The following is a 26,809-nucleotide window of genomic DNA, read 5'->3' as shown; positions in this document are numbered from 1 at the left end:
ATGAACTAACCTAAATGAAAATATTTGTGCAGCTGATAGTAAATGCTTCAATATTATTTGCAATCTCATATGAACTCTAACAATGAACTATCAAAACCAAACATTCCAGTATATTTTTCCAGAGGTATACTTGTTAAATGAAAATATCAAAAATTCCTCGGACATTTACAGTACAAAATTGAACAAAATTGCAGTACAAAATCAAATAAAATTGGAGTACAAAAATATTGGAAATTCGGAAAATATCGAACAAAATCGCAATTGAAAATTCGAACCATAAATTGGAAAAAAAAAATCACTAAATCACCGAAATCGAGCCCTAAAATAGCAGAAAATAAAATGTTGATGCAATTTCGAACATAAAACAAAAATCAAACATAACTGATGCAATTTCGTAACAAATTCCTTAAAAATTTGAAAAAAAAAATTAACAAAACCGCTGAAATTAAATTGCTTGAACAAATATACCTTGATTTACCAAATTGCAAGAGAAATGACTGAAAATCGCTGAAAAAGTCTTTCAATGTGCTCTAATAATGGAGATTTTTGGGGGTTTAAGGAGAGAGAAAATGATAAGAGAGAAAATAACGAGATGTTTTTGTGGGAGGAGAGAGAAAATTAGAATATAAATGGAGTATTATCTTATTACTTGATTTCCTTTAATGTTGGCCGTTTAATTCAATCTAATCATACGGATTAGATTGGTTTTTATATACACTTGGGTTCTTATATAGGGAGGGGTTATTACCGGATCCCTCCCTTATATATATATATATATATATATATATATATATATATGGGGTATTAATCGCAAATTCTCAAAGTCATATATATATTGCGGTTACACCCCTAGATAAAACTTTGTTTCATTACCACTTTATGAATGAATTTATTTTTTTTATTTTAATAATTTAAATTAAAAAAAATAAAATAAATAAATAAATAAACTTGAGGATACAAAAATTCACAAAGTTGATAGCAACCACTTTTCAACCTAACCTGTGGCTAAGGCTAACGTATAATAAAACATCATTGCAATCATTATATTCTAGAAAACATCAATCCAATCACACTTTGACATTTTATTGTACTACTATCATTTGTACCTCATCATTAGTAAAAATAAAAGAAAAAAGTATAGGCATTCATTAACATGATATCATTATCCATTTATCTAGTTCCAGTAAACGTAACATACGGCGAATCTTACACAAAAAGTCTAGAGTTGTTATTGGATCTCATATCTCTTCATTTATAAATTATAATAGAAACATAATTACTGGAGCAAATTATTTTTCGGAATATGCTTATGTTGCATCTTGTTGGGAAACCTTAGCTCATGCTTAGTTTGGCTATACAATTCCATCTCTAAAAGTGTTTCTTTTCATACAATTCCCTCTTAAAGTCTTAGACAAAAAGTCTAGAGGAGTCATCAAATCCTCGTATCTCTCGATTAATAAATAGAAACATAATCAACAGAGCAAATTATTTTTCCGAATATGCTTGTATTACAACTTGTTGAAAAACCTTAGCTCGTACTTAGTCTAACTATACAATTCCATCTCTAAAAATGTATTTTTCCTTCTTTTAATCCAATTTCATACAATTCCATCTTAGACAAAAAATCTAGAGGAGTCATTGGGACCTCATATCTCTTGAATTATAATAGAAACATAATCACTAGAGCAAATTATTTTTACCACCTAATCGATCTATCAAATTGACCATAACAGTTATGTTTCCCTCAAATTTGATTCATTTACACCAAACAAATCATCAAGACCATAGTTGAATTGAAAAAAATAATACAATACTTTTAATTGAGTAAATACAAGTCGATATCAGATATCAACAAAATTTGTTAATATCAAGGCTAATTTTGTAAATTTAACTACCACACCAAGGGTAATATTGTAATTTTAGCAACCACATCCCCTTTCTCTCTCCTCTATCACCACCGTCCAACCTCTACTACCACCCACAGCACCACCTTTACCTACACGAATCGACCCCTGTCGAACACCAATCGATCCTAGCCAACCACCACACGCCCGTCGCACCAACATTCGGCCGCCGCAACACCACTAGCTACCACCCACAACACCACCTTTAGCTTCACTAGCCTTTACGATCGACCCCAGCCGACCACCACAGGCCGTTGCACCAACATTCGACCGTCGCAACACCACTAGTACGAGCAAATCCCTTTCCCTAAAGGGTTGTATGGCCCCAATTTTCATAAATTGCTACTAGGGTGTCGTTTTTTTGGCCGGCCGGCCGCTGTAGATCCGCGTATGTGGTCGACCTCGGGCATGAGAATGGAGGAGAGAGAAGGAAGTAGTGGCCATGGGAATGGAGGAAAGAGAAAGAAAAATTGGTCATGTGAGGGGAGAAGAGAGAAAAATTGGTGATATTAACAAAAGTTTGTTGATATCAGATATCAACTAAGTCTGGCACCTTTTAATTCTAGAAATTTATGTAAGCAAACAGTAAGCCAATTTGTATTCAAATAAGCCAAGTATAGACTATAGACCAAATATTCCTCTGCTTACACAAATCTTGGGTGTAAACTAATGCTCATAAAGTCATATCTGAAATAATGCAAACACCAGAAACTATTAGAGCACTAGACAAAGATAATTGTCTTGATTGCCACTAACAAATTGTTCAAGACATGAAAAGATTTAAGCTAAAAATCTCTTAAACTTGAAACTAGCTAAAAACATAACATGTTAATCTTTCTCCACTAAAAAAATTATAGCAGAAGAATGAATTAACAAAATTAAGCATGCTACTAAGTTAGTAGAGCATTCATTCATGAACTCCAAGTTCAAGAAGAATTCTTAGAGCTTGTTTCTTCACAATCTTACCATAAACACCTCTTCCTAACTTGATTGCCCTTTCCATTTCTGCAAACCCATTACCACTTTTCCAGCCCCGTTTCTGAGATTTTGATGGCCTATGGGCGAACTTATGATTTGGGGCCCTATTTAAAAAGTGATGTTAAAATTTTTTAAATTTTAAGGGTATGCAAAAACCAAAAAAATATGAATATTTTTACAAGACTTAAAGCAGACTGCAGACATAATGTTGAGTAACTTAATTCTTGAATTTTTCATATATTTCCAACTCAAACATATCCACCATATGTAGTATATACATCAAAAGACATAACTTAAATCAAGATTAAAAAAAAAAAAACAAAACAAAACAAAACAAAAAAACTTAAATCAATATAAAATAATTTCAAAAAAAAAAAAAATCAAGACAACTTTGCTTTTATTTTAAGACAATATTCAAAACATTCTACATGCAACTAAGCTTAACCCTCAAAAATTCTTGGTAAAACCTAAGCTAGCTTATAAAAAAATCACAGTACAATAAAATTAAATACATCAAAAACATACAAAATCACAAAAACTGAACCTTTAAGAGGTCATCATGAATAAATTAAAGCTTTTCAATGGAAATCATCATTGCTAACGATCTCGATCTACTCAATCCCTTTTCATCATTCTTCACCTCTTTAAGCCTTAGATAGCCACCAATGATTATAATCTATAGAAAACTATCGTCATTCTTTTAATTTCCCTCTTTATAATTTTTTTTTTTTCTTCTTCTGAGAATTATTGAACCTAGCCAAATTAAGGGATTAATTATAGTAGGTAGTATTAAATAGGGAGTGTAACTGTTTTGGGAAATATCTATAGTAATTAGGGAGAGTAATTATTTTGGGGAAGATAAATCTTTTCTCTGTAATATTGCGTGAATACATGAAGGAGTATTAAGCATTAATTGGGCTTTGATTTTTTTTTTTTAATTAAACCAGACTCTGTTTTAACAAATTTGGGCTTCCCATTCCGGGGCCCTGGGCGGCCGCCCCGGCTGCCCTGCCCCAAATACGGGGCTGCACTTTTCTTCAGCTTCCTAACAAGAACTTTGAGTACCCTTTCATCACCTCCAACTGCTTCAACTAAGCTGTCCACAATCGGCTCTAATGCCGGTATCTTCCTCCCCCACCTCCTTACAGTCTTCTCTGATTCATAAGCCTCAGAAAATGCCTTCCAAAACGATGCTCGAAAGTAACCCTTCTCTTTTCCTCTCATTACCCACCTCCTCATACACTCCTCTAGCCGAAAAATGGCACAACCAACATCCACTCCTCGTTCAAGCCCTTTCTCAATCTCTCCAATCTCGGGTTTGGATTGCATTTCTTCCTCAAATTTGCACCTCTTACACTCACATTGGAAGCCCCATGTTTTGGCCATTTCTTTCCTCTTGCTAAATGGAGAAAGAACATCATAGTAAGCAAATGTGATCTCTTCCCCTGCCTTCACTACCCTAGAAGCAAGAACAACCACATAATCACCAATGTGCAAACGCCTTGCATTAGGACTACAAGAATGGTTGATCAAACAAGGGAGCAACCACAAGCCTACACCATAATAATCACTATTCTTCCCTAGAACTTTGCTCGAAACCGCCTCTTCAACAAGCGAATTCACATCAAGTACACTCAAAATCTTGTCTACATCAAGGTCTTCAGTAGGAAAATTCAACCCTTCAGTTTCAGGCTTGAAGAGACAAATATCAGGTACTTCAAGATCATCTTCATTCTCACCAATTGATAATGTACTAATCAAATGACGGATTTTGGGACATTTCGAGGCCGATTTGTTAACCTTATCAATGAAATTCTTCCACATAACCAATTGAGCATTTTCACCCAAAACCCCATTACTACATTTTGGTAAAATACATCTTTCAGTAGCAACAGCTTTAGTAACCAAAATTAAATTTCCAACATCAATATTTTTAGTAGAAAACAAACCTCTTCCACTAATTTCAGACCTTTTAATCTCAACATTACCAACAAATTCACCAAGTTCAGGACAAACCCCAGGAAACCCACCAGAAACCCAATCAGAAACATCAAAATTACCTGTTCTTGACAAATAATCAAGCTTCTTACATTTCTCAATAAACCCATTTAACATCTCTAAATTCCCATTACATTGTTGTGATTCAAGACCCAAAACTCCTTTAAAACAATCCAAAGCCAAAGAATATCTATTGAGATTGAGCAAGATTTTACCTTTACAAACAAGGGTTTTGAAATGGGTGTTGTCAATTTGAAGTGCTTCATCACAATCTTTGAGGGCTTCCTCGAAATCCCTTAATCGAAACCGGGCTTCGGCTCGATTCGAGAGGGATAAACAGAGGGATTTCTGGAGTTTTAAAATGTCTGATTGTTGATTAGTGTTTGAAATTTGTTGTTGGCAAAGAGGGATGAATTTTGAGTAAACATTGATTGATTCATTCCAATCTTCTCTGAGTAGAAGTTCAGTGGCTTTGGATCTGAGTTGCTGTAATGTTGTTTCTTCTTCCATTTCTGGTTTCTGTAATTTTGTGGGAATCTGATTCTATCTGGGTAAATTGGGATTTTGGTGAATTTGAATTGCGGGTAAATGTAACGGTCATCTTCAGAATATTTTGGTTTCTTTTTTCTTTTTATCAAAATAAATGCGAATTGCTTCGTAACGGCTAACGGCTACACTAATGAAACCTTTATAATATAATAAAAATTGAATGTCTTGATTTTTATTTTTTTTTGAAGAACTATTGAATGGCTTTATTTGTTTTAATTATTTGGATCTTGCTAAAGAACGCCCCCGGAGCGTTGAATAAGCATTTAAAATATTACCTAAAATAGTATTAATTTGGGAAAGTATGACAAAATCACGCGTCGATCGGTGTAATTAATGTTCATTTTAATTTAATTTAATTTAAAATATTGGCGTTCGTTAGCTTTTGCCTAATTATTTTGCTTTGTGAAAATGACTTTCTCTGTTTTTTTTTTTTTTTTTTTTTTTTTGGGAGATGAGAGAGATAGAGAGATTAAAAATGAACTCATGTGATAAGAGAAAGATCAAGAAAGTTTATTAACTATAAAAAAAAGTGACGTAATTAATTTAAAACTTTCGTTCTAAAAAAGTGATGTAATTAAAAAGAAACGGTGGAATGTTTTTCAATATACCATTGAAATTGTTGCGAATTCAATTTTCAGCAAAATGTGTTTATTTTAGTTTATTTTGAGTGAGCTATTTTTTCTAAGGCCTCGTTTGGTTGCATATGGGAATAAATGCCTATAGGAAGTTACAATACATGGAAAATTTTATTACCTAGGAAATACTAAAATTGTGTTTGGTTGACCGCAATTTCTACGTTACTCCTGGAGTACCATGCACAAGGTACTCCAGGGTTTATAAAATTTATGTTATTTTGATATTAATTATTTATTATTTTAATTTATACATATGTTATTTTAAAATAAGTACATGTTATTTTATACTTGCATATTATTATTATTTTTTTATATTCAACATCGATTATTTCACTGTACTCCAATTCTATAAAATTCATATTTTCATATGAACTTCTTATTATTTAAATTATATATATGTTATTTTTAAATAAGTAAATGTTATTTCATTCTTGCATGCTTTTTTTTATACATGTTGTTGAAGTAAATAACATACGATTTTAGCAAAATAACACAAGATTTAAACAAAATGACATAAGGTTTAGGCAAAATAACTCAAACATAATTGGTATGGAGTACATGATCCAAAAGTATATAATACTAATTGGTTTGGTTGACATATAGAAAATCGTATTTCTCATGAATTAGTTTCCTATGTGTTGTTTGGTTAACTTATATAATACCCATGTATAATTATAACTTAAATTACTTTTCCAAAATTTTGAGGATATAATGTAATTTCACCCAAAATACATGTTGGAAGTTTGAGTGATCAAGGTAGGGTGTGAGAAATTAATTCACATGTTTTGTAGGAATTCCAAATTCCTTAGGAATTCCCACTTCCTACATTTTTGCTAACCAAACAACTACTCTTAAACACATTTTCCAGAAATGTGTAATTCCCCCATTATTGAAGTGCAACCAAACAAGGCCTAAGCATCTTACTTGTTTAGTTTAAGTTTAATTGGGGATTAAATTTGTGGCTTGCTTAGTAAGCCTTGTAGAAGTAATAAAACTTTTAGTGAAAGGTGTAAACAACAACAAAACACATTCAAAACCGGAAAAGAGAGAGAGAGAAGCAAAAAATGAAAATCGGGTTTGCAAAAACAGCTTATTTGTTCATAACCTAAATCTACCAGAGACAATATTATTTGTTCTCAACCTAATCTTCTAAGAGACGATATTATTTGTTCATAGACAGATTATTTGTACTTCATTGTCAGTATTATTATTTCAAATTGGTTGTATAGGAGAGAGAGAGAAAGAGAAAGAGAGGTCAACGTGAAACTGATAAATTGCAAAAGAGAGAGAGAGAATAGTCAACAAGAGAGAAAAGAAGACAAAAGATTCAATTACAATATTAATTGAAAACAATGCAGAAGAAAAAAAATATATACTCTGTAGTTCGAAAGAGAAATGAAAAGATATTTCGTACTTAGAAGAGGAGAATAAAAATTAAATTAAATTAAATTAAAAAACAGCAAAGAATGCACGGACACCATTTATTATTACGTAATCCGCAAAATTAAATTAAATTAAATTAAAAAACAGCAAAGAATGCACGGACACCATTTATTATTACGTAATCCGCATATTTTAATGCAAACACTTTCAATTTATATGAGTACCTTTTATTCACAATCAATGCCTCGATTTTCAATTACTTGTAACAACACACCACTTTGGCACATACTTTTAAAATATTAGATTAAATAAATGGACAAATTAATCATAAAATTTTACCTTCGATAAGAAGAAAGTGATAAATTGCTATAATTAAATTTTATAGTTTAATTCGTCCGTTTACTTAACTTAATCACTTTCTCAAATGACGTGACAAAGTTGTGTTGCATAAAAAGAGGGGAAAAAAAAAGTATATAATAACAAGTAGAGGTATCAGGGATTCAGGGTATCATTTCCCATTCTTAAATACTCATAGCAACGAGCAAGCTAGGAGGTATGAATGTGTTCATTTAGCACTTCAAAAACAGCAACAAGTCCCTCGTCAAAAAGAAAAAAAAAACAGCAACAATTCCGCATTTATAAAGCACATAAAGTTAAATTTTCAAAGACTTCGAACATTACAACTTCTGAAGATTTACAATTAACCTTACATACAGTACAGAATTACAGATACAGAAATATTTGCCACTGAATGTACAAGAAAGGTGCATATATGCAAGTTTGGCCTTTTCTTCTCGCCTCAAAGTTGAGAATTTACAATCCTTCAAAAGCGGCCGCAGAATGTACTCCTAAGTCCTAACCAAAGAAGTAAAAATGTATCCATGATCACATTGCAACTTCCAACATTTGCATAATCATGTCTCTCCTTCAGAAAGGTATGCTCATTCAGTCGGACCAAATTTTTAAATGATCAGCATTCCACGGCCAAATTGTCTAGTATTACTCAAAACAAAGATAATAAAGTTATTTGGGCTATTCCAAAATCAATTCATACTTCCATTTTGAATTAAGGACTACAAATTAAAGAATATTATTACACCTCTCTCTACCACATTTACCGCTTTTCACCCTTTATCCTAACGCGGTCTTACTTTATACACATCTAAAGCATATGCATAACCATATACAACTAATACAAGTGATGAGATCAAAGGCAGCAAATGAGAAAAATTAGACATATTTTCTCCTGAGCCATACCTATAATGCTAACAACAATAATCAAGATACTTACCTTTTTGACTCAATTTTACTTGTATAACAGAAGGAATAATACAGTTGCCCATGACGTCGATCATTTCTTCAAGACATACATTCCATCCCTTAGTTCCAACTTCTCTTCTGAAACGAGACCAGCTAAGAAGCTCTGGAGTTGTTGGAGTGATTTATCATACGAAGGATCGGCAACACAAAACATCTGCAGCAATATTCTCCCTTGATTTTCTTGGCACAAAATGGCACAAATGTACAAAAATAATGAAGCTTCTATGACCATAAATTTTACCTTTAAAGTGTTGTGAATCCGATCCAATGCCATACTGCCAAAGTTAGTCAGCATCCCCAAGATAAATTTCTGCAACAATTTGGAGAAGGAATCAGGTATCAAAGCCAAAGCAAATCCATGTCAATAGGGAAACAAATAGTTTGTATAATACAAGAATTCAAGCATATACAAAGCATTTTTCTCTAGCAACCTATGGAGACACCATGTAGACAGTGAAAATAATAGTGTGTTGTATACAACGGGCATATACAATAAGAAGCAACATCAACAGCTGGAATGATTATTAATGGACTAGATATTGCAATGCTTTTATTAAATACCAGATATTAAGCTCTTATCATGTATGATGTTTCAAATGATAGCTTGCATTGAAAAAAGATGCAGGCATTTAGAATTCAGAGCCCATAGCGTTTTGAATGTGACGTATCTGATACATTGCTCATACTGTGAGGTTCTAATAGAAATGACAAACGTGTCCTATCGGGGTTTTTTTTTTGTGTGTCAAAGATAAACAAACATCTATGCACCAAGGAAGCATTTAACAATTAGTTCAGGATATTGAATGATATGCCCTGTCTTACTCGTTGACCTCAGAAATTACTCAGCCCATTTCAAAAGTTACCATATTTCAAAGTTGTTTAACAACAAATTTAACCCATGCAATAAGATACAGGCACGTATATTTGGAAACAAAAACAGGGATCATATTACAAATAATTTTCAACAGGTTACATAACTAGATCTTAAGTCATCATGAAAAGTAGTTCTAGTTGCTAGCAACAAGCCACGCACCAATCTCAAACAACTAACATAAGATGCACCTTTTCTTAACATCCTTCAAGGATTTTGAAACAGAAAATTAGCAAGCTAGTGATAAATCTGATTCTACAATTCAGGTAAAAGATGATATAAAGTGTATTCAATAAGTACTAGATGATACCAAATTATAAAGTTTGAACAGCTCCCAAGAGCAATATATTGAAGACAGAGAACCAGAACTTCATGCAATCAACAATGCAAGTAGTTTACCAGATCAAATAAAACTATTAGTCTACCAAAAATACTCTTACTAGTGCTAGTCTGCTACATAAACTTTCAAATGCCATACCTCATAGATGGTCATTTCTTTAAGTAATTGATCCTCAACAGATGCTAGTGATCTATCACCTTCTTCATCACCCATAAGATGTTCATCATTACTGCCCCCATGAGTACCAGTACGGTTAGAGTCAGCCCCTTCCATAAGTGAAAATATGTGATCATTGGTATCTTGTCCAGCTGATTCTGCAAGAACTCCCTAGAAGAAAGAAACAAAAAAGGGAATAAGAAATGCTTTACAGCATATAATCAATCCCATTTTATTTAGTTCAAATAAAAATATCTTAGTTAAATACAATTCATTTAGCATCTACCTTAAGTTGTGCTCATTTGCACTCAAAGAATCAGAAAGCCAAAACTATGAAAAGAAGAGGAACCACTGGAAATCTGAGCATAATACAGTTTATGCTGCATAGCCATGGATATAATTTAAATAGATCACCCTGTTAAAGATATTATTGAAAAATATATATCACTTCACAATAGCAAATAGGGGTGAGCATAACAGGGTACCCTGTCATATTTCTTAGAACCAGAACTGTGTGATAGACTCATGCTTGCTGGACCACCACACACCATTAACACAGAATTCGGAAGGAAAACATCGAATCTTTGATTGAAAATATTGAAAAGCAGGGATTTGTACAAGCTAGCAACTTTAGAATTCCAATCCCTCTTAATGACATTAGGTCACCACTCCATACTGACTTAAAGTCACAACTCTAAGAATTTACTCCAAAATTCTGCCTATCTTTTCCTTTTTCCCCTTCTCTCTATTTATACTAAAGCTAAAGACTCTAACCTAATAATACTAGATTACCAATATAACCCCTCCTTAGGTTAGTCTATTACATTACCGAAACCTGTTGCAACAAGTTTCTAAAAATGGGAACCGGAACCGGAACCTATTGAACAAGTTCCTAGAAAATGAGAACGGGTTTCGAGTACCCTTTTTTAATATACTTAATAAATTTTCGCAAAATTATTTTTAAAAATCCGGATGGTCACAAAGTTACAAGTCACAAGCACAACAAACCAACAATAGTTGTCTAGCAAATGTAATCGAAGTACAAACCAACAATAGTTGTCTAGCAAATTGAATAAACATATTTTTAACTTCAATTTCTATTTATATTTTTAACAAATCAACAAACAACGGCTTGAACTTGTGTATGATTTGCGCTTAAGTGATTTTTTTTTTTATCAGGTCTGGCTTCAATCTGGGTACCCGGTATTGAAAACTATATCGATAGGGTACCCTACAAGTTAAAACATTGAGAACTTAAACCGGAATCGGTTCTCAATTTTATTACCCGGAAAGATAAACTCTTGTCCAGGGTTTGGAACCAGAACTTAGGGTTCCTAACAAGTTTCAGTTCCAATTTGGATACCTTGATTTTTTGCTCACCTCTAATAGCAGACACACTAAATGTTAAAAATTTAATTTACAATATGTACACAATGATTTAATCAGAAAGTGGAAAGTATACACTCTGTAATTAAGGGGACCCTCTTCATCCCATCATAAATATTCCTACTTATTTTGAAAGATAATCCATGCCAAGTTATATCCTAGGTAATAATCCACGTACAGCATTTTTAGGATTTTGCCTACAATGCCCTTCATATATTATCAGCACAGTATCAAATATCAGTTTATTAAATCAACTACCTACATAAGATTAGACACATCAACTTTTCCAGCAAAGCATTTATTGAATAATTGTCTTTTTTAACCTGAGTGTTTAGTCAATGAAGACTACTTGTAAGGGAAGAAAAGTGTCAGCCCTTCCTGGGGAGATCAATGCAGAGGTAAGGAGTAATAGACTACCACTACAAGTACAGATAATTATTCTAGGAAGTTATATAACCCAAAGTAGATATCTCTTGTTGACAGGGGGAACGACATAGCATCAGAATGTACATAGCTCATCCAGATATTTTGTATCTATCTTCTGAGGATTTCTTACCTTGCTGATCCAAAAGTTTATCCTTCGGTTAAGAACGTCAATAGGCACCCCAACGGCAGCTGCAAGATCCTTGGAAGTCCAGCTAAACATGAGCATGAAAGCGTTACACACTGACAAAAACAAGTGTAAAAGATACAGTACAAATCTGGCACTTACCGAGTTTGGTCCTGAAATTGCATGATGATAGAGGCAAGAAGTGGGGTTACTGAAAATTGGACAGCTTTATCTTCAAATTGTAATTCCAGCTATAACAGAGAATAAACCAAAACAGACATAGTAAGATGGAAAATATAAAAGAGAATAAGGAAAATAGAGCTCGGCATAGTGATAAAACAAGTAAACACTGTTCGACAGAAAATCATGCATGTAGTTGAGCTTAAACTGACAAACCTTGACAACACCGAGGTTCTTCTTCCATAATAGCTTGCGAGGTGTTTTTATTTCATGAAACCTTTTTGCATAATCTGATAAAAGCGTATCCACTGACCCTGGTAGATTAACGGGCTCATCCTGCCATTGATTTATCATGCTGTGTTAAAAGTGAGGAGCAAAAGATAAAGCAAAAAATGTTACAACAAAAAGTGTTTCAAGCACTTGCTTCTAACATAAATTTTTCAAATGCACAGAATATTTATTAGGCCAAGCTTTTTAGGGTCCAGAAGCAGAATCTTGACCAAACACATCAATATCAAAATCTCCGTATTTCCGCTTCTAAGAAACCCAATTCATACTAATTAGGGAATCTTCAATTTGATACATATATCTTTAAGGCCAGAAAAGGTTTTCCCATTCTCACTAATGGACTAGATTATCCAATACTTTTTGTTGTATAAGTAGTGGTTGTCTTTCCAATCAAGTTTCTATGGAACAGCCTATTTGCAGTTGCAGGGTAGGGCTATCCAAATCTGAGTATCTGACCTCTTCATGTCTCACCCAGACAGAAAATGGCGTAGCATGTTTCGGGCAGTTATGGGACACCTCTAAGTCTTATGAGGACCACAGATTAAAAAAAAAAACACACACACACACACACACAAACACTTGTCTGGCCCTCTCCCTTACCAGACATCAAGGTTATCACCCTCGCCTGAAATCCCGTCTTACCAGACATCAAGTGACCATTGAAGCAAAGAAGCATACCTGGATTGGAGGCCAAAAATTTGCTGATATTATTGTTGCAGCAAGAGCATCAAGCGAAAACTCAGATTTTCCCGCCTCACCTTCTACAACAAAACTTCCGTAAATAAAATTCCCAATCTAAACATAGCTAGTAGCTACTCTCGGAAAAGATAGAAGTTTTAGGGTACCAGCTTGAGATGGCTTGGGTAAGGTTTTTTTGATATTGCTGTTAGTTCTCTTGGAATCAATCAGATCATTAAGCATAATCTCACACTTTTGCATGCTGCTCTCCCCAAAATGTATCTAACCAACAGGAAAAGAGAACAAGACATCAGCAATGTCATGTGAGAGTCAGCGGCCAAGCAAAATCAGTTTCCAGTTGCTTTTCAAAATTATAAATTATTGGGTAGTAATGCCCATCAATCACAATGAATATCATGCACAGCATCATCAATACTACAACTACCAACCTTTAGGAGTTCCAGTGTCCGTATCTCTGAGTCAATATCATAGTCAGATTTGTTCAGAAGCTTTTCAGCCAGCATAACACGATATTCATTAACAAGCTGATCCTTTGACCCAATTATCCCAACAATCATTCCAAGTACATCAACTTTCCTTCTGCTCCTACTACCCTTCAAAGGATCAGCCTCCACAGGATCTGGTTCCCAACTGAAACAAAAAACAATTCTGTAAACACACATACACAGAGAGAGAGATAGAGAGAAGAAAGGAAAGAAAGATGGACCGCGACTTAAAGGTCTGAGTAACTATAAGCATTCAATTATTTCATAGTATCTAACTATCTACTTCAGCTTTTTCACATTACTCCATAAACATATTAAATATATAACCCTCCGGAAGAAACGAAAAAAAAAAAAAGTCATACCAGGTAATTTTGGACTTAAATTTGTCAGGCCCCAAACAAATTTGTACTTTTCTCAGAGGGTAATAAAGAAACTTTATCCATCTATACATGTATTGAATGAATGGAAAGAAAACAAGATTTTAATTTAAAAAGATTTTTTGTATATATATATAAATGAGCAAGTAGTATTCCCTCCGTTTTTTTTATAGGCTAGAGATGAGATTGCATGGAGTTTTAGGAGGTTTAATAAATTAAGATGTTAGTGGGGTAGATAAAGTTATTATTTTATTGCAAAATAAAGTGGTGTGAGAGGGAGTAAGGACCATTGGAGGAGTGAGAAATGACAGGGTAAAGATATATTATTAAATTGTAAGAAATTTCCAAAAATGGAACTCTAGCTTAAAAAAAAGAAAAGAAAAAAAAAGACGAAAATAGTAACTCTAGCTTATAAAAAAAACGGAGGGAGTAGTAAATACAAGAACAGAGGATGAGAAGACCAATTGTCCTTGAAACAGCAAAAAAAGACTATATACTAGTCGACCAGGCATTCCACGGTTGATCACATATACTAGTCCAATTCTGTAATTGGGAGTTGGAATCAAGAAATGTATGAAACAAGATAGGTAATAATCATCAAAGATTATGCCAGTTTCACATGATCAAGTTCATAAGTTATCGACTGCAAAATTTAAAGCATAAAGGTGCAGGCATCGCCTCAATCAGATTCAGGAAATCATTCTTTCTTGACTTCATTTTCTGATTTCAATTTTTTTAATTATTATAATAAAAAATAAAAATAAAAATAGAGGCCATCTTTGGCTCCCCTCTTATCCATGCAAGGATTATATTTCTTCCTCTGCAGGAGACAAATCGATATTGCTCAAGCAGTGGAAACAAAGAAGTCAAAATATTAACAAAAAGTTGATGAAAATGGATTTTCCCATGAAGCTTCTAATATTTAAGCTCTAACACAGTTGACACTTTTCTGCTTCCCTGTCATGAAAAAGACAAAAGCTCCACGAAAACAGAAAAAAGATATGGTTGCACATCTTCACTAGGGTAGAGTTTTTCAAGAACCACAAAATGCCAGAGAAAGAATCAAGGAATAAACCCTAAGACCCACCACCTAGCTAGCATTTTTAAAGTTTAAGTTTTTACTGCTTATCTACATTTGATCAAGAATTCCACTAATCAGAAGGTCCATCAATGGCTTACCGCATTCCCTTACAGAGATGTGGTAGGTTCAATCCTCTAAATATAATACTTCCTTCTTTCATTAGGTATTGAGCTTTCAAGGAAACTGCTAGGAATTAGCATGGTTTCTGGCATGATTGCAGCTTAATAATGGCAGAAATTAGGGAAGAATAATGCTGATCATATTGATAAAATGTAAATTACACTAATCAAACGATAATTCCACTTTCGAGAGGTGGATGCTCTCCTAACATGAGCTTTCGAGAGGCTCACTCTCTCCCAATAAGAATCCTCACAATATTCAACATGATCCTTACTCCTCCTAATGAGGTCTATTTATAGAAAAAGTCTCATAACTAACTCTTAACTTATTCCTCAAGACACTACTAATAGGCTATGACTAATGTGCCCCTCCCTCAAATACTGATTCCTTGCAGAAACTAGATGAATTCACAATTACATTACTTGCAGAAATTAATAAGAAATAAACCCTGAAATCAGTTTCTAATATGAGCTATCTCGACGGCATGAATATCATGTAAGGATACTTATTGGCCACTATGCTTACAAAAATTAAACAGGAAGGTCATCCAACTTTAAGATGTACATACCGTTGAGCATTAAGCCATGCTTGCTTGTCATCAGTATTAAAATCATCATCAAGATCAATATCGTCTTGATTTTCCTCGTCTCTATTCAACTCTTCAAGGAGACTGTCCCCTGCATTGCCAGAACTTGCATTTCCACCACTTCCATCAGTCAACATGGTTACAATGCATTTTATGGTGTCTTTTCTTCCCCTTAAATATTCTCGTATAGGCTCACCAACAGCTTCAAGAAATATACCCGCTGGATCTATTGTCCTAAGTGCTTTAATAGTTGAAACATATTGGTGCAATATATCATTAGTTGATGCACCAGCAGTAAGCAAGCGGTACTTCAGAGCAGATATGAAGGAATCAACTAATTTTGAATGTTGCCCAGTGTAATCAAGACACTGTTTCAAGTCTTCTATAGCTGGTGAGCTACAACACCAAAAAGACATAAGTACGACATAAACTGATGAATAACAAATGTTAAAGATTCCATGAGTGCTGTATAACTCACATCACATAGGAGCCAAGTAAGTTATTGAAGGAAGAAAAGATCCATACATAAAATGTTGCTAGCAATATATTGTTTTCGTTAGAAAATAAATTCATTCAACAGCAAAAAAGAGATAGAATGTATAGTTGAACCCGTAGTCCACCAGAAATCTTGGCAAAAAGATAAGGGATGCTTAAGAATTCCCCCATGAACATAAGTCCAAAAAGAAGCTAAATACACTACTGGCTCTCATAAATTAATTAAAGAATAAAGACCACAGAAATCTTGTCATTTTTCTCCAACCAATCACCAATGCACCCACATAAATACATTAAAGCATCCTACCACAATAAAAATGATGGTTTTACTAAACGTAGCCCTAAGGACAGTTATAAGCATTAAATATATACAATTACAAAACTTGTATTAATTTAGGAATTCATGACCAAATCATGGGTCAATGTTCAGTTAATGATTAAGGTTTCTTCTACTTTCAGACTCTTATACTTCCCTTAGGGCTACCGGTTGTATATATCCTTTGTCAAAATTCCACGCCCCTTTTCTTTAAAACTTCTGATAATTTCTCTACAAAAGATCCCAAAGAGTAAATGGTTTTGTACCAAACTAACATCTTCCCAAGTTAAGTTGCTACTAGACAGAGCAAAAACAAATGATTTTTTGCCTCCTCACTTGCAAGACGGCACAAGAAGCACACATGGGAGGGAATAAAGTTTGTGTGGTATCAAGTGTACAAAAATGCAAATTATCACAAGTATAGCCTTCCATAAACTAAATACCCAAATTAAAGCCACCTCACTCCACATGGATACTAGAAAAGTTACTTCATGACTTCATCCCACAGCAAGACATATGACAGGGTAGCTCCCATAAAGACATGTGAGTTCTGTTCAAACCACTACACTTCATTTCTACAAAAGCATTGTGCCAGCTTCTTGCTCAACTCGACTCATTAATGAGTAGAATTTGAGTGGAGTCAATAAGTTGAGTGAAGTTCAAGTAGCTCACAAGAATACTCACTCAGTTAGCAGAGAAAAGATAACCATCACTGTCCCAGTGCTGAAAGGGCAGAGAAAAGGAGAAAGTTTTGCATCAGAGCAAGGAGGAGGTTGAAGAGTGAAGAATAGAAAGAGGAAAACCCAGCTTGAGTGAGCTGCTCACAAAGAATAGAAAAGGACTCTTGGGTGAACAATTTGCTTCAAGATAAAAAAATAATAAAAAAAATAAAAATAAAAAATTATTTGCTTTCTTTTTTTCAGTCTTTTCCAGACTCTTTTGATGGTACGTTTTTTTTTTTCTTACAGTAAACAGGCCTTTTCAAAGGACAAAGACCCAGCTGCATGATTTTCTGCAACAAAACCAAAATTGTTGGGATAGGAATCAGTTCTCCACGCACTAGACACGTGACCTACCAAATGGTTGCAACAAAAATACTACGTAGCTAACAGTTATTATTGTGATGGATCCTAAACAGAGACCTGTCCACTTCCAATAGAGCCAAAAAAATCACTATTCCGATTAAGATGGACAATCATGATGGTTAATTACACCATATGACTATATGAGCGTCTAATTCATTGTCATTTTGTGATAAATAAGGTTGTGTTTTAAATTAAGGGTCAGAGTAAAATGCCTCTCTATTGTCACATGCACAAGCTGCATTTAACCGTCCTTACCACAACCTGGAAAAAGCTTCATTGCACAAAGCACAATGGGAATTTGGGACAATGTTGATGTGTGTCAAGTTAAGATTGCACAAAACATGGAGGAATATGGCAATTGGCAACACAAGAATGCCTTTTGTAAATCATGGGAAAACAGCTACCAGGAAAACAGATATAAGAAAGGGGCTAAGAATTATTAGGAAAATAAATAGTAAAACTCAATACCTGTCAGGGTAATCCACTATTATATCAAATAATTTGGCTATCCTTAAATCTTGCAATGTTTCATAAGCAAAATACTCTAGCCGCAATTTCCATCTGATGAGACCTTCAGATGGAGTGTCCACACCAGGATAGAATGAAGATGGATGTGAAGCCAACGGTGACTTGAGACCGTAAGATGGGCTGTCAGGGCAGACAGAATCGCCAAGATAAGTAAGGAGTGCATGCAAGAATTGGAATGGTACAGCCTGCAACCATATCCATTATCAATTGCCATAGGCTGCCATAAAACTTAACGCATTAAAGACTCATTGACTTAGGACTTGTTCTCTTCAACTTATTTCAAATACTTATTACTTATTCCTTAATAAATTCATATCAGATTAGACCAGATCAGAAAGATTCAGATCAGACGAGGTCAGAACTTTTGATTATCATTTACTTATCGTTAAATATCGTTAATTGCGTATTAAAAAATTTATAAAAATTACATATTTAAAAAGTTCATGATGAGGCGAATCTAACAAGATCCATTTTGATAAATTTTTTCTTTATAGATTAGTATTAAAATGCAATCAAAGTTTAGTCAAATTGTTAAATCAGATCAAAGCAGACCAAATCAGAAAAATTCAGATTAGACCAGATCAAACCTTAAAAAATTCAGACGAGATCTACTTGTTTCAGGTGAAAAGAACAAGTCCTTATATTAAATCATCCATGATCTATCACAATAATCAAGTCATTATAAAGGCATTGAATGAACGAATGCCTGATTTCATAAATACATTCAAGGGCCAAGAATACATGTTATATAGACATGTATTCTTGGATAATTATATATTCATATTGTTCACCAATCAATCATCAAATACTTATATATTCATATTGCAAGTATCATAATTATATATTCATATTGTTCACCAATCAATCATCAAATACTTGGATAATATGTCAAAAGTGAAACAATTGATAAACAGACACAAAACATTAATAATGCATAGGCGATTGCAGCTGATGATCCCCCAAAACGAAATGATTTTTTTGAAATGAACCGATCATCATGTCGGAAATGTAGTACAATTTCAAACACACTCAGTACGTAGGCAAAGCAAAGGTGCAAACCCTACACATTCAATGGCTAGCTACATAGGAACTGCAAGGATGAGCACTCATTAGACAATAACATTGGAGTCAACTGGATTTAGTATCTCCAAACCAGACACAATGTGGCTGAAATTAATATTCTAGTTTCATGAATTGTTTTCCATAATGCTGAACTTTTCCCTTCTACGAGACATCATCTAACCTCCAACTCTTTTGATTGTATCATTGCCTCATTGGTCTCTTGCTTGTATAATTTCCTCTCCTTCCCCTACAGTCCCTGCTCCCTTCTACTCCTGATGGTGTCATTCAGTACCTGTGTTGTTTAATGCTTCTTCTCCTTCAATACAATATTCAAACCATCACCTCACTTGTTAATGGTCCTTTGGAATATGTCCTAATCCTCCCTTGCAACATAACTCTATGGTGTATGGACAAAATCCTGATATATTGTCCCTCAAACAATCGCCTTCTGCCATTCACTCCCCTTGTCTGCTATCCATGGTTCCCTCCTCTTCTACTATAGCCTTACATGCATCTAACGCAAACTCATTTATGGTAAGATACTTATAAAGCAAGCTCAACAATCTTATCATTATAATGTCAATCAAATTGAACTACCTAATTACACACGTCAAAATATGACATTTAAAGGAAAGCCATGGATGATAAGTAGAAATGCTGTATATACTGATTCACTATAATACAATTAGAGCACTCACAACAGGAAAATATTATGAAAACTACCTGTATCCACACTTTGATGGAATCCAGGACTGAACTCCTATAATCATCACCAGCCAAATCTTGAACTTTATCCTGTCAGTAAAACAAAAAACAAATAGCCAATTACCCAAGTACAGCACAAAATTAGAGTTAGCAGAGCAGAACAAGAAGTGAAACTAATGGGGATAAACAGCTTCAAATATGCAGAGCATCAAAAGTTAATTTAAAATTTTAGATGATGCAAAACACCTGAAAAGGACTATTATATCAAGATTTGATAAGCATTTTTAAAATTCAGATACAAAAGATGACTACGGGCCTGTTTTGATTGACTGAATTGAACTGAACTGAATTAAACTGAATATTTTATGAGAGAAAGAAATTAAGAACTGAACTGAACTGAAAATAATCTGAAGAGAACAGACCCTACCTCTAAGGTACAATAAAAGTATAAATGTTGGTATAAAATAGATCAAAATAGTTATAGTCAGATCATCAGCCATCAAGGTCACCAGAAATTAGAGAAGTTAAGCATCAACTGTTTTTAGTAATGCCATCATGATCATCACCAAACAAAAAAAAAAAAAAAAAAAATGGTTTGAGAACATAGGTTGATAAGATATTAGTAAAGTGACTCTTAAGGTCACTGAACCATGAGTGGCATTACTCTAAGCTCCATCAAACCAAGCAGTATTGGCCAATATTATGCATCTAAATTCAAGCTATAATATCTCCCTTTTTCTTTTCTTTTCTTTTCTTTTTTTTTTTTTAGGAGGACCTTTCTAATTTTCTATAGCAAATCAATTCATATTAAAATGCCTTATATTTTTACAACTATAGCTCTCTTTAAACGATCCAACTCACTTCATATGCAAGTGAAAGTATGTAATATTTGCTACACAAAAGAATTCTCATTTTGAAGACTTGGTATAATAAGCAATAAAATATTCTGCCAAATCAAAAAGACAATTACAGACCAGGGCAAGGCAAGATGATGAACTAGATACAGCTTACAGTATTTATTCTAAACATTATCTTTTGCTAAAGAAATAAAAATTCATACTTCTCAAACTAGGATGCATACTTGTCAGAGGTCAGAACTAGTACCACTTTCAAAAATTACCGTAAATAATCAATAACTTCTGTAGAACTTGTAAAACATTTATAGATATTTCATTTTGACATCGGTTATTATTTCCAAAAACTTGATCAAATTATAATTTTTATGATTTTATCTGTCCTTCTCAAATCCTAGGAGTCATACTTCCCTGAAATCAAATTCCCACAATGATTGAAGTTATTCAATTAAATTGTTCTTTTTTTCTTTTGACAAAAATCCCTACACCCTTCAAAAAAGATAGTAATTAAAATAAGCATAGTGGACAGCTACTGTTGTTGGTTGCAGTAAAGTAGTAGCTGCTCACCTTTAATAGCAAAAAGATAGCAGAAGCATAGGCATCCTCAGTCATTGATGTGAATCCAAAGCTTCTTAGGTCTTGAACCACCTTTCCAATGTTCTTAACTAATAAACTGTTCTCAGAGAGCTTCTTCCTATTATTGTGCTCATCAATATCCATCTCACCAACCCCCGAGAATGATTTGCGTTTCTCATCCAAATCCATATTCTCTTTATCATGAAGTTCTTCCTGGCAGCCCCCATCCATCAGGGTACTTAGCTCTTCCAGCCTTCTCTTAAAATACTGATTTAAGATTGCTGAGTGGTCACAAACATAAGACACCAACAATATATTCAACATTATAAAAGAAATGATGAAGCATCAAAGTCTTCAAAGAACGTCAAAATCTTCCACTCCCAGGTCCAATAATATGTAAAATTTTCTTTATTAATCACCTAAGTAATGCAATAAGATAGTTGGCACGGAGAAAGATACAAACTAAGAAGTGCATAGAACTGTGCATCCTTAGGTTGTACTTATTAAAGAACTTTCAAATCAGAAGCGATTCAATCTACTTCTTTATATGTATACCAAGAAGGGAAGAAGACGATTTAAGTTAATCAAAAAATCAACTATAGATCATTAATTTGAAGCCATTATTTGTCTTCTCAAGCAATTGGAGAACAAATGGTAGATTTCTATCTATAATCAGCAATAACATGATAAAAGGTCCACATTGATAGAGACCACACTGAGGTTGCTTAGGTCAATTACAATTGAACCATAAAATTATCAATCTAGCAGTCATTGCATCCCTTACTGTTGTTAATGGTATCAATTTACGACCCCATTGTTCACAAACCAATCTTAAGAATAATATTTATTATGAGGAGAGTGACAGGCAAGCATACCAGGAAACTGACGTGGAATTGAAGCCATGAGTACTGAAGACACCATTAGCTTGTATTTAGAAAGAAGATACACTCTTTCTGAATCGGAGCTATGTTTTTTATCCAACGTACTATCTCTGTGGGATTCCAGGCTATGAACAAGCATTAATAGAGTTCTCTCCTGGCATCGCTTCACCAATGATAATTCCTCCAAAGCTTTGTACAGTACTTCCTCTAAACCACTCGCTTCATTCTGCCCCCACCCCGCCAAAAAAATAAGGTTAATTGCTATTCTTATTACTTATTACTTTTTCTTGTTAAAATCAGACCAGATATTCTTAATTTTGTTTGCTTATAGTCATGTATCATAGATTTCAAAAGGTTATGAAAATTAAATATTTGAAAGATATACATTGAGCCGAATCTAACAAGATCCCACTTGATGACGTTTTCTCTTACACATAGAAGTACAATTAAGGTCAAATTTCAGTTGAATCAAACAATCAAATCAAACTAGAAAAATTCAGACCAGGCCAGACTTTAGAAAATTTAGACTAGAATACTTTATTTCAGGCGAAGAGAACAAAGCTTAACAAACATAATTAAGCTCATAAGTTGGAGTTGTAAAGACAAAGACAAACATGTATATGTCATGCACCTGACTTTCTGCAATAAAAGCATGGGAGAGACCACAGCCTACTTTCTAAATTAGGAAAGGTTGTAGCCTACTAGCTACCACATCTTTTCCCTTTCCACCATGCAGCACATGTAACAAATACTTCCTCTGTTCTCTTTTAAATTCAACACTTCTCATTATACGCTTGCCAATGTGTTATTCCAATCATTTATATCTTTTATTACTAATATGGAAAAAATATAAAATTCTGATATTAATAAAAACCAAGACGGACCTAACAAGATCCCACATGACTAGGTTTTTCCTTAATTATAAATTAGCAAGTCCAGTCAAAGTGGAGTATGTAAATAGTATAAAAGTCAAAGCGTTACATTTAAAAGAGAATGAAGTATACAATAGGTCTCCAATAGGGATAGTAGCTCCATCTTTGTGCAATGGACAATACATATAATGGAGCAGATAAAAGTTGCTGATAAAAGGAAACTATTGTTTCATAATATGGAAATTGTCATGTATAAACACGTGGAACAAATCAAGAATTTCTTACACGACTACACCAAATCAAAGTAGTTCTTATGCAATCAAGTTTGTCTCAAATTAGTCATATATGGCTGCAAATATGCAAGTTAGATAGTAGAACAGTACTTAGAGATTTAAGTTATCATTTAGTAGTTGAGGCCTTGGCAGCTATAGAGTTTAGCACAAAAATAATATACAGCATCAGAATATTCTCAATGTATGAAAGAGCTTGGTACAAAGATCAATGCTCCAATCTAATATTCTAATGATGCTATATTCTCTTTGCTTGAGGCTTTTGTCTAACTTTTCTTATTCTTTGGGATGTCTAAAAAGTATATATAGCTTAGATATACGCACCATCAACATTGAACCATTGATGTAGGCATCAAAATGATGCCAAAATCTTGAAGCACCTCTTGTCTCAAAAGTTACCTGTAATAGAACATTAATATACTGGAATGATTAATCCATATAAACTGTATTGAAATAAAGAAGAGATTGAAATAGAGAAATACTCTCTCTGCTTTATAAAATAGAGAAACTAAACTATAATTCTACCTTGGAAAGAGTGTGAGTGCCTTTTATAGTGAAGACCACTTTATGATTGAGTTTTATATAATAAGCTTAACTCAGGGTAACATAGTAAAAAAGGAAACTTATGGCATTGAATACAAAGTATAAAGGATGATAAACTTCAGGATGCCTTGAGGAGCTATATACAAAAGTTTCAGTTAAAATAGTTTCCCCCCCCCCCCCCCCCCCCCCCAATATTTTGACAAATATGAACTTTATGAGTTCTACTGTTCTTTATTCTAATGGTAAGATATAACAATGTTGCAAAAACTCTAGAGTATTAAGGCTTTCCTTATTCAATATGTTAATAATAATGACTATAATTCTTAGTACAAGAGTCTCACCTTTATCAATTTTCACCTTATGCTTAACCTAAAGGATCTATCAACTGACAAAGCGGTACTGACATCTACCAATTAAAAAAAGGAGTAAAATGGCAACAGCTTTCAAAATAGCTAACCGTAACTTGTATATTCACAACATAGAGTTATTAAAAAAAGACCCAAAACAATGCCTTGGACACATCCAAATCTAAATTCTAAGTACACTCAAATCTTGAGTCTGAGATCGAAGCCCTTTGAATCACGGAGAGAAATGCATAGCAATCTGTTCCGTTAAGGATTTATATCTAATAAAAAAACAATCATTTTGCAGCTTAAGTAGGACTGAGAATAACCAGAAAAAAATAAAGCTATCTCGCTAATCATGCCAATCCATAAACTAGCCATCTCGAACTAAACAACATAGCAGTTCATTTGAGATGTAAATAGTTAACTGAACAGATTGCTATGCATTTCATCTACTATCTGCCTATTGACTTTTAAGTAAGCCATCTTCCTTGGTCTTTAACGCGAGACAATAATCCCAAATCGTGTGAGTGTTCAACATTACAAATACATGTTCTTAATATCATATGTACATGCCATTTCCCCTCACCACCCAAAACTCCCTTCGACCCGCCTTAAAACCAAAAAACATTGTCATTGTTTACAAACACACCGTAATAATCATCCTAAAGAGCATGTACAAAAAATACGGAGTAAATAAATAAATTAAATTAAATAAAAAATGAAAAACTCAAACAATGGGAAGATATGATAACTAATAGTAGCAGAAACAGTAAGAAAAATTACAGGAAAGAAATTGAAGTAGAACCTCAAGAGATTGAAAGAATTGATCTTCAACGAGCGAGCGAAGGTCATGATTACAGAGAGAATGCACGTAAGAGACAAACTCATCTTCAACATCGACTACATCATTGCCGTTCAAAAGTGCGTCAGTTGTGGAGCAAAAACAACTCCAACTTTCCAGAATTTCTTCAATTGAATCAGAGGAGAGAGAATCTAGGGCTCCTAAATTGCAATCGGAGTGTAAAATCGACTCCATTTTTAAGGATTTAAGTTGAAATTGATTGGGAAGATGGATAATTGAATTGGGGAAAGAGGGTTTAGGGTTTAAGGAGACGAGAGAGAATAATATTTGGGAAAAGGGTGAAATGGCCGGAGTTCAGTTGTTTTGAAGGTTTGGCGCCACTTCTTCGACAAAACTATGACAAGAAGCATTAAAGTTTATTTTTGAGATTAACATGCATTGCCAAACGCCAATATATAGTTATATACTCCGTATGACCGTATCACAAATTCAGGGTAATTCAATCGTTCTCTATGACATTTTAGAAGAAAAATTATTCTATAATCTGTAGGCTAATTGTTAATTATGCTTTAACATAGCACAATAAATAATACTACGTATTATACTACAAAGTATTGAAAACACATACTACATACAAACTATTAGATGCTCTTATAAATTAGTAACTCAATGTCCGGATTACTCACTAGTTTTATATGAAATGAAAATAAAATACAGATTCACCTGGTATATATTTAAGGGCAAATAAAGAAAAGGGAATTATACAGTTTTTGAAATAAAATAATCTTACATTATTACTCGTAACATGATTTTGAAAAATATAATTTCATTTACACATAAAATAACGAGTACATAAAAATGATTTCATTTATGAGTAGATAGCGCCTGTAAAACAAGAGAACAACTTATTATTCTCATATCCATTATTATTATTATTATTATTATTATTATTATTATTATCATCGTATCTTTGAATTATTTGTTTACGACCAGAGCTAGAAGTCCTACCAAAATCATTTGCCTTGTGGTTGAACTTATACTCATAGTTAACTCCAAATTCTATGGCGGAACCAAATCGTCGATGCCCATTTCTTCTTACATCAATCTCACCATGTGTGATCTCCGACGACGGGACATCAACGTTGACATTTTCTTCATGATGATCTCCATGACAACATAAATCCATGATAAGTTGAGTTTTGGGCATTTGGGCAGCTCCCATTGAAAGACTCTTGTATCGCCTACTACGACGAATTTTGTTTTTCTTAATGGCATTAAAAACCATAGGAATTAAGCCCTCCATCACCTTATATTATGAGTAAATAATGTTAAAACTAAGTTATAGAGCATATGCCCAAGGAGGAGGTTGTGCCTTAAGGTTAAAGAGTTTGAGCTTCCTTCTAATTTTATTCTTTATTTTTTCCTTGATTTTTTCCATCATAAAGGACGTTTTGATTTAGATGTTATGATAAAAGATTAATGTTGAGTTTATTCATTTTATACATTTAATTGAAAATATCTTCATCCAACAAAAACGGGGTACTCAACTTCATATCGGATATAATCA

General features: G+C 33.6%; 2 protein-coding genes across 4 annotated transcripts; both read right to left on the bottom strand.

The window, feature by feature from the left end:
- Window positions 1–2,548: 2,548 nt before the first annotated feature.
- Window positions 2,549–5,405, bottom strand: LOC145581485 (methyltransferase FGSG_00040-like). Its single transcript, XM_081638497.1, has 2 exons — window positions 3,904–5,405; window positions 2,549–2,926 (listed from the first exon to the last, which is right to left on the bottom strand). The coding sequence occupies exons 1-2, from the start codon at window positions 5,388–5,390 to the stop codon at window positions 2,812–2,814; spliced, it is 1,602 nt and encodes a 533-aa protein (XP_081494623.1). The 5' UTR covers window positions 5,391–5,405; the 3' UTR covers window positions 2,549–2,811.
- A 2,690-nt stretch (window positions 5,406–8,095) lies between these two features.
- On the bottom strand, window positions 8,096–25,642 carry LOC145581484 (anaphase-promoting complex subunit 2-like). Of its 3 annotated transcripts, XR_014099634.1 has the most exons (17): window positions 25,246–25,642; window positions 23,875–23,949; window positions 22,383–22,614; window positions 21,499–21,788; window positions 20,096–20,167; window positions 18,251–18,495; window positions 15,869–16,282; window positions 13,666–13,867; window positions 13,384–13,498; window positions 13,217–13,299; window positions 12,467–12,586; window positions 12,233–12,321; window positions 12,077–12,158; window positions 10,117–10,305; window positions 9,009–9,077; window positions 8,739–8,921; window positions 8,096–8,302 (listed from the first exon to the last, which is right to left on the bottom strand). XR_014099634.1 is itself a non-coding variant. In XM_081638495.1 (16 exons), the coding sequence occupies exons 1-16, from the start codon at window positions 25,474–25,476 to the stop codon at window positions 8,799–8,801; spliced, it is 2,631 nt and encodes an 876-aa protein (XP_081494621.1). In that variant the 5' UTR covers window positions 25,477–25,642; the 3' UTR covers window positions 8,096–8,798. The 3 variants fall into 3 exon arrangements, 2 of the variants coding, with proteins under 2 accessions (XP_081494621.1, XP_081494622.1); XM_081638495.1 differs by having other exon boundaries at window positions 8,096–8,921; XM_081638496.1 differs by having other exon boundaries at window positions 8,096–8,921; window positions 13,217–13,296.
- Between the last annotated feature and the right edge of the window lie 1,167 nt (window positions 25,643–26,809).

This window comes from Chenopodium album, chromosome 15 (assembly GCF_948465745.1).
Source record: "Chenopodium album chromosome 15, dcCheAlbu1.1, whole genome shotgun sequence".
Lineage (NCBI taxonomy): Eukaryota > Viridiplantae > Streptophyta > Magnoliopsida > Caryophyllales > Amaranthaceae > Chenopodium > Chenopodium album.
Note: the sequence above shows the minus strand (reverse complement) of the source record. Positions and strands in the feature narration are given on the sequence as shown.

What these genes read in the sequence shown, in the direction of transcription:
- LOC145581485 (XM_081638497.1), bottom strand. Translation starts at nt 5,390, where the DNA reads ATGGAAGAAGAAACAACATTACAGCAACTCAGATCCAAAGCCACTGAA. An exon ending in CTGAAGAAAAGTGCAGCCCC is followed by an intron (nt 2,927 to 3,903) that starts GTATTTGGGGCA and finishes GGGCTGGAAAAG; the next exon opens with TGGTAATGGGTTTGCAGAAA.
- LOC145581484 (XM_081638495.1), bottom strand. Translation starts at nt 25,476, where the DNA reads ATGGAGTCGATTTTACACTCCGATTGCAATTTAGGAGCCCTAGATTCT. An exon ending in ATAGTGGATTACCCTGACAG is followed by an intron (nt 16,283 to 18,250) that starts GTATTGAGTTTT and finishes TTGGTGTTGTAG; the next exon opens with CTCACCAGCTATAGAAGACT. An exon ending in GGATTCACAACACTTTAAAG is followed by an intron (nt 8,922 to 9,008) that starts GTAAAATTTATG and finishes ATATTGCTGCAG; the next exon opens with ATGTTTTGTGTTGCCGATCC.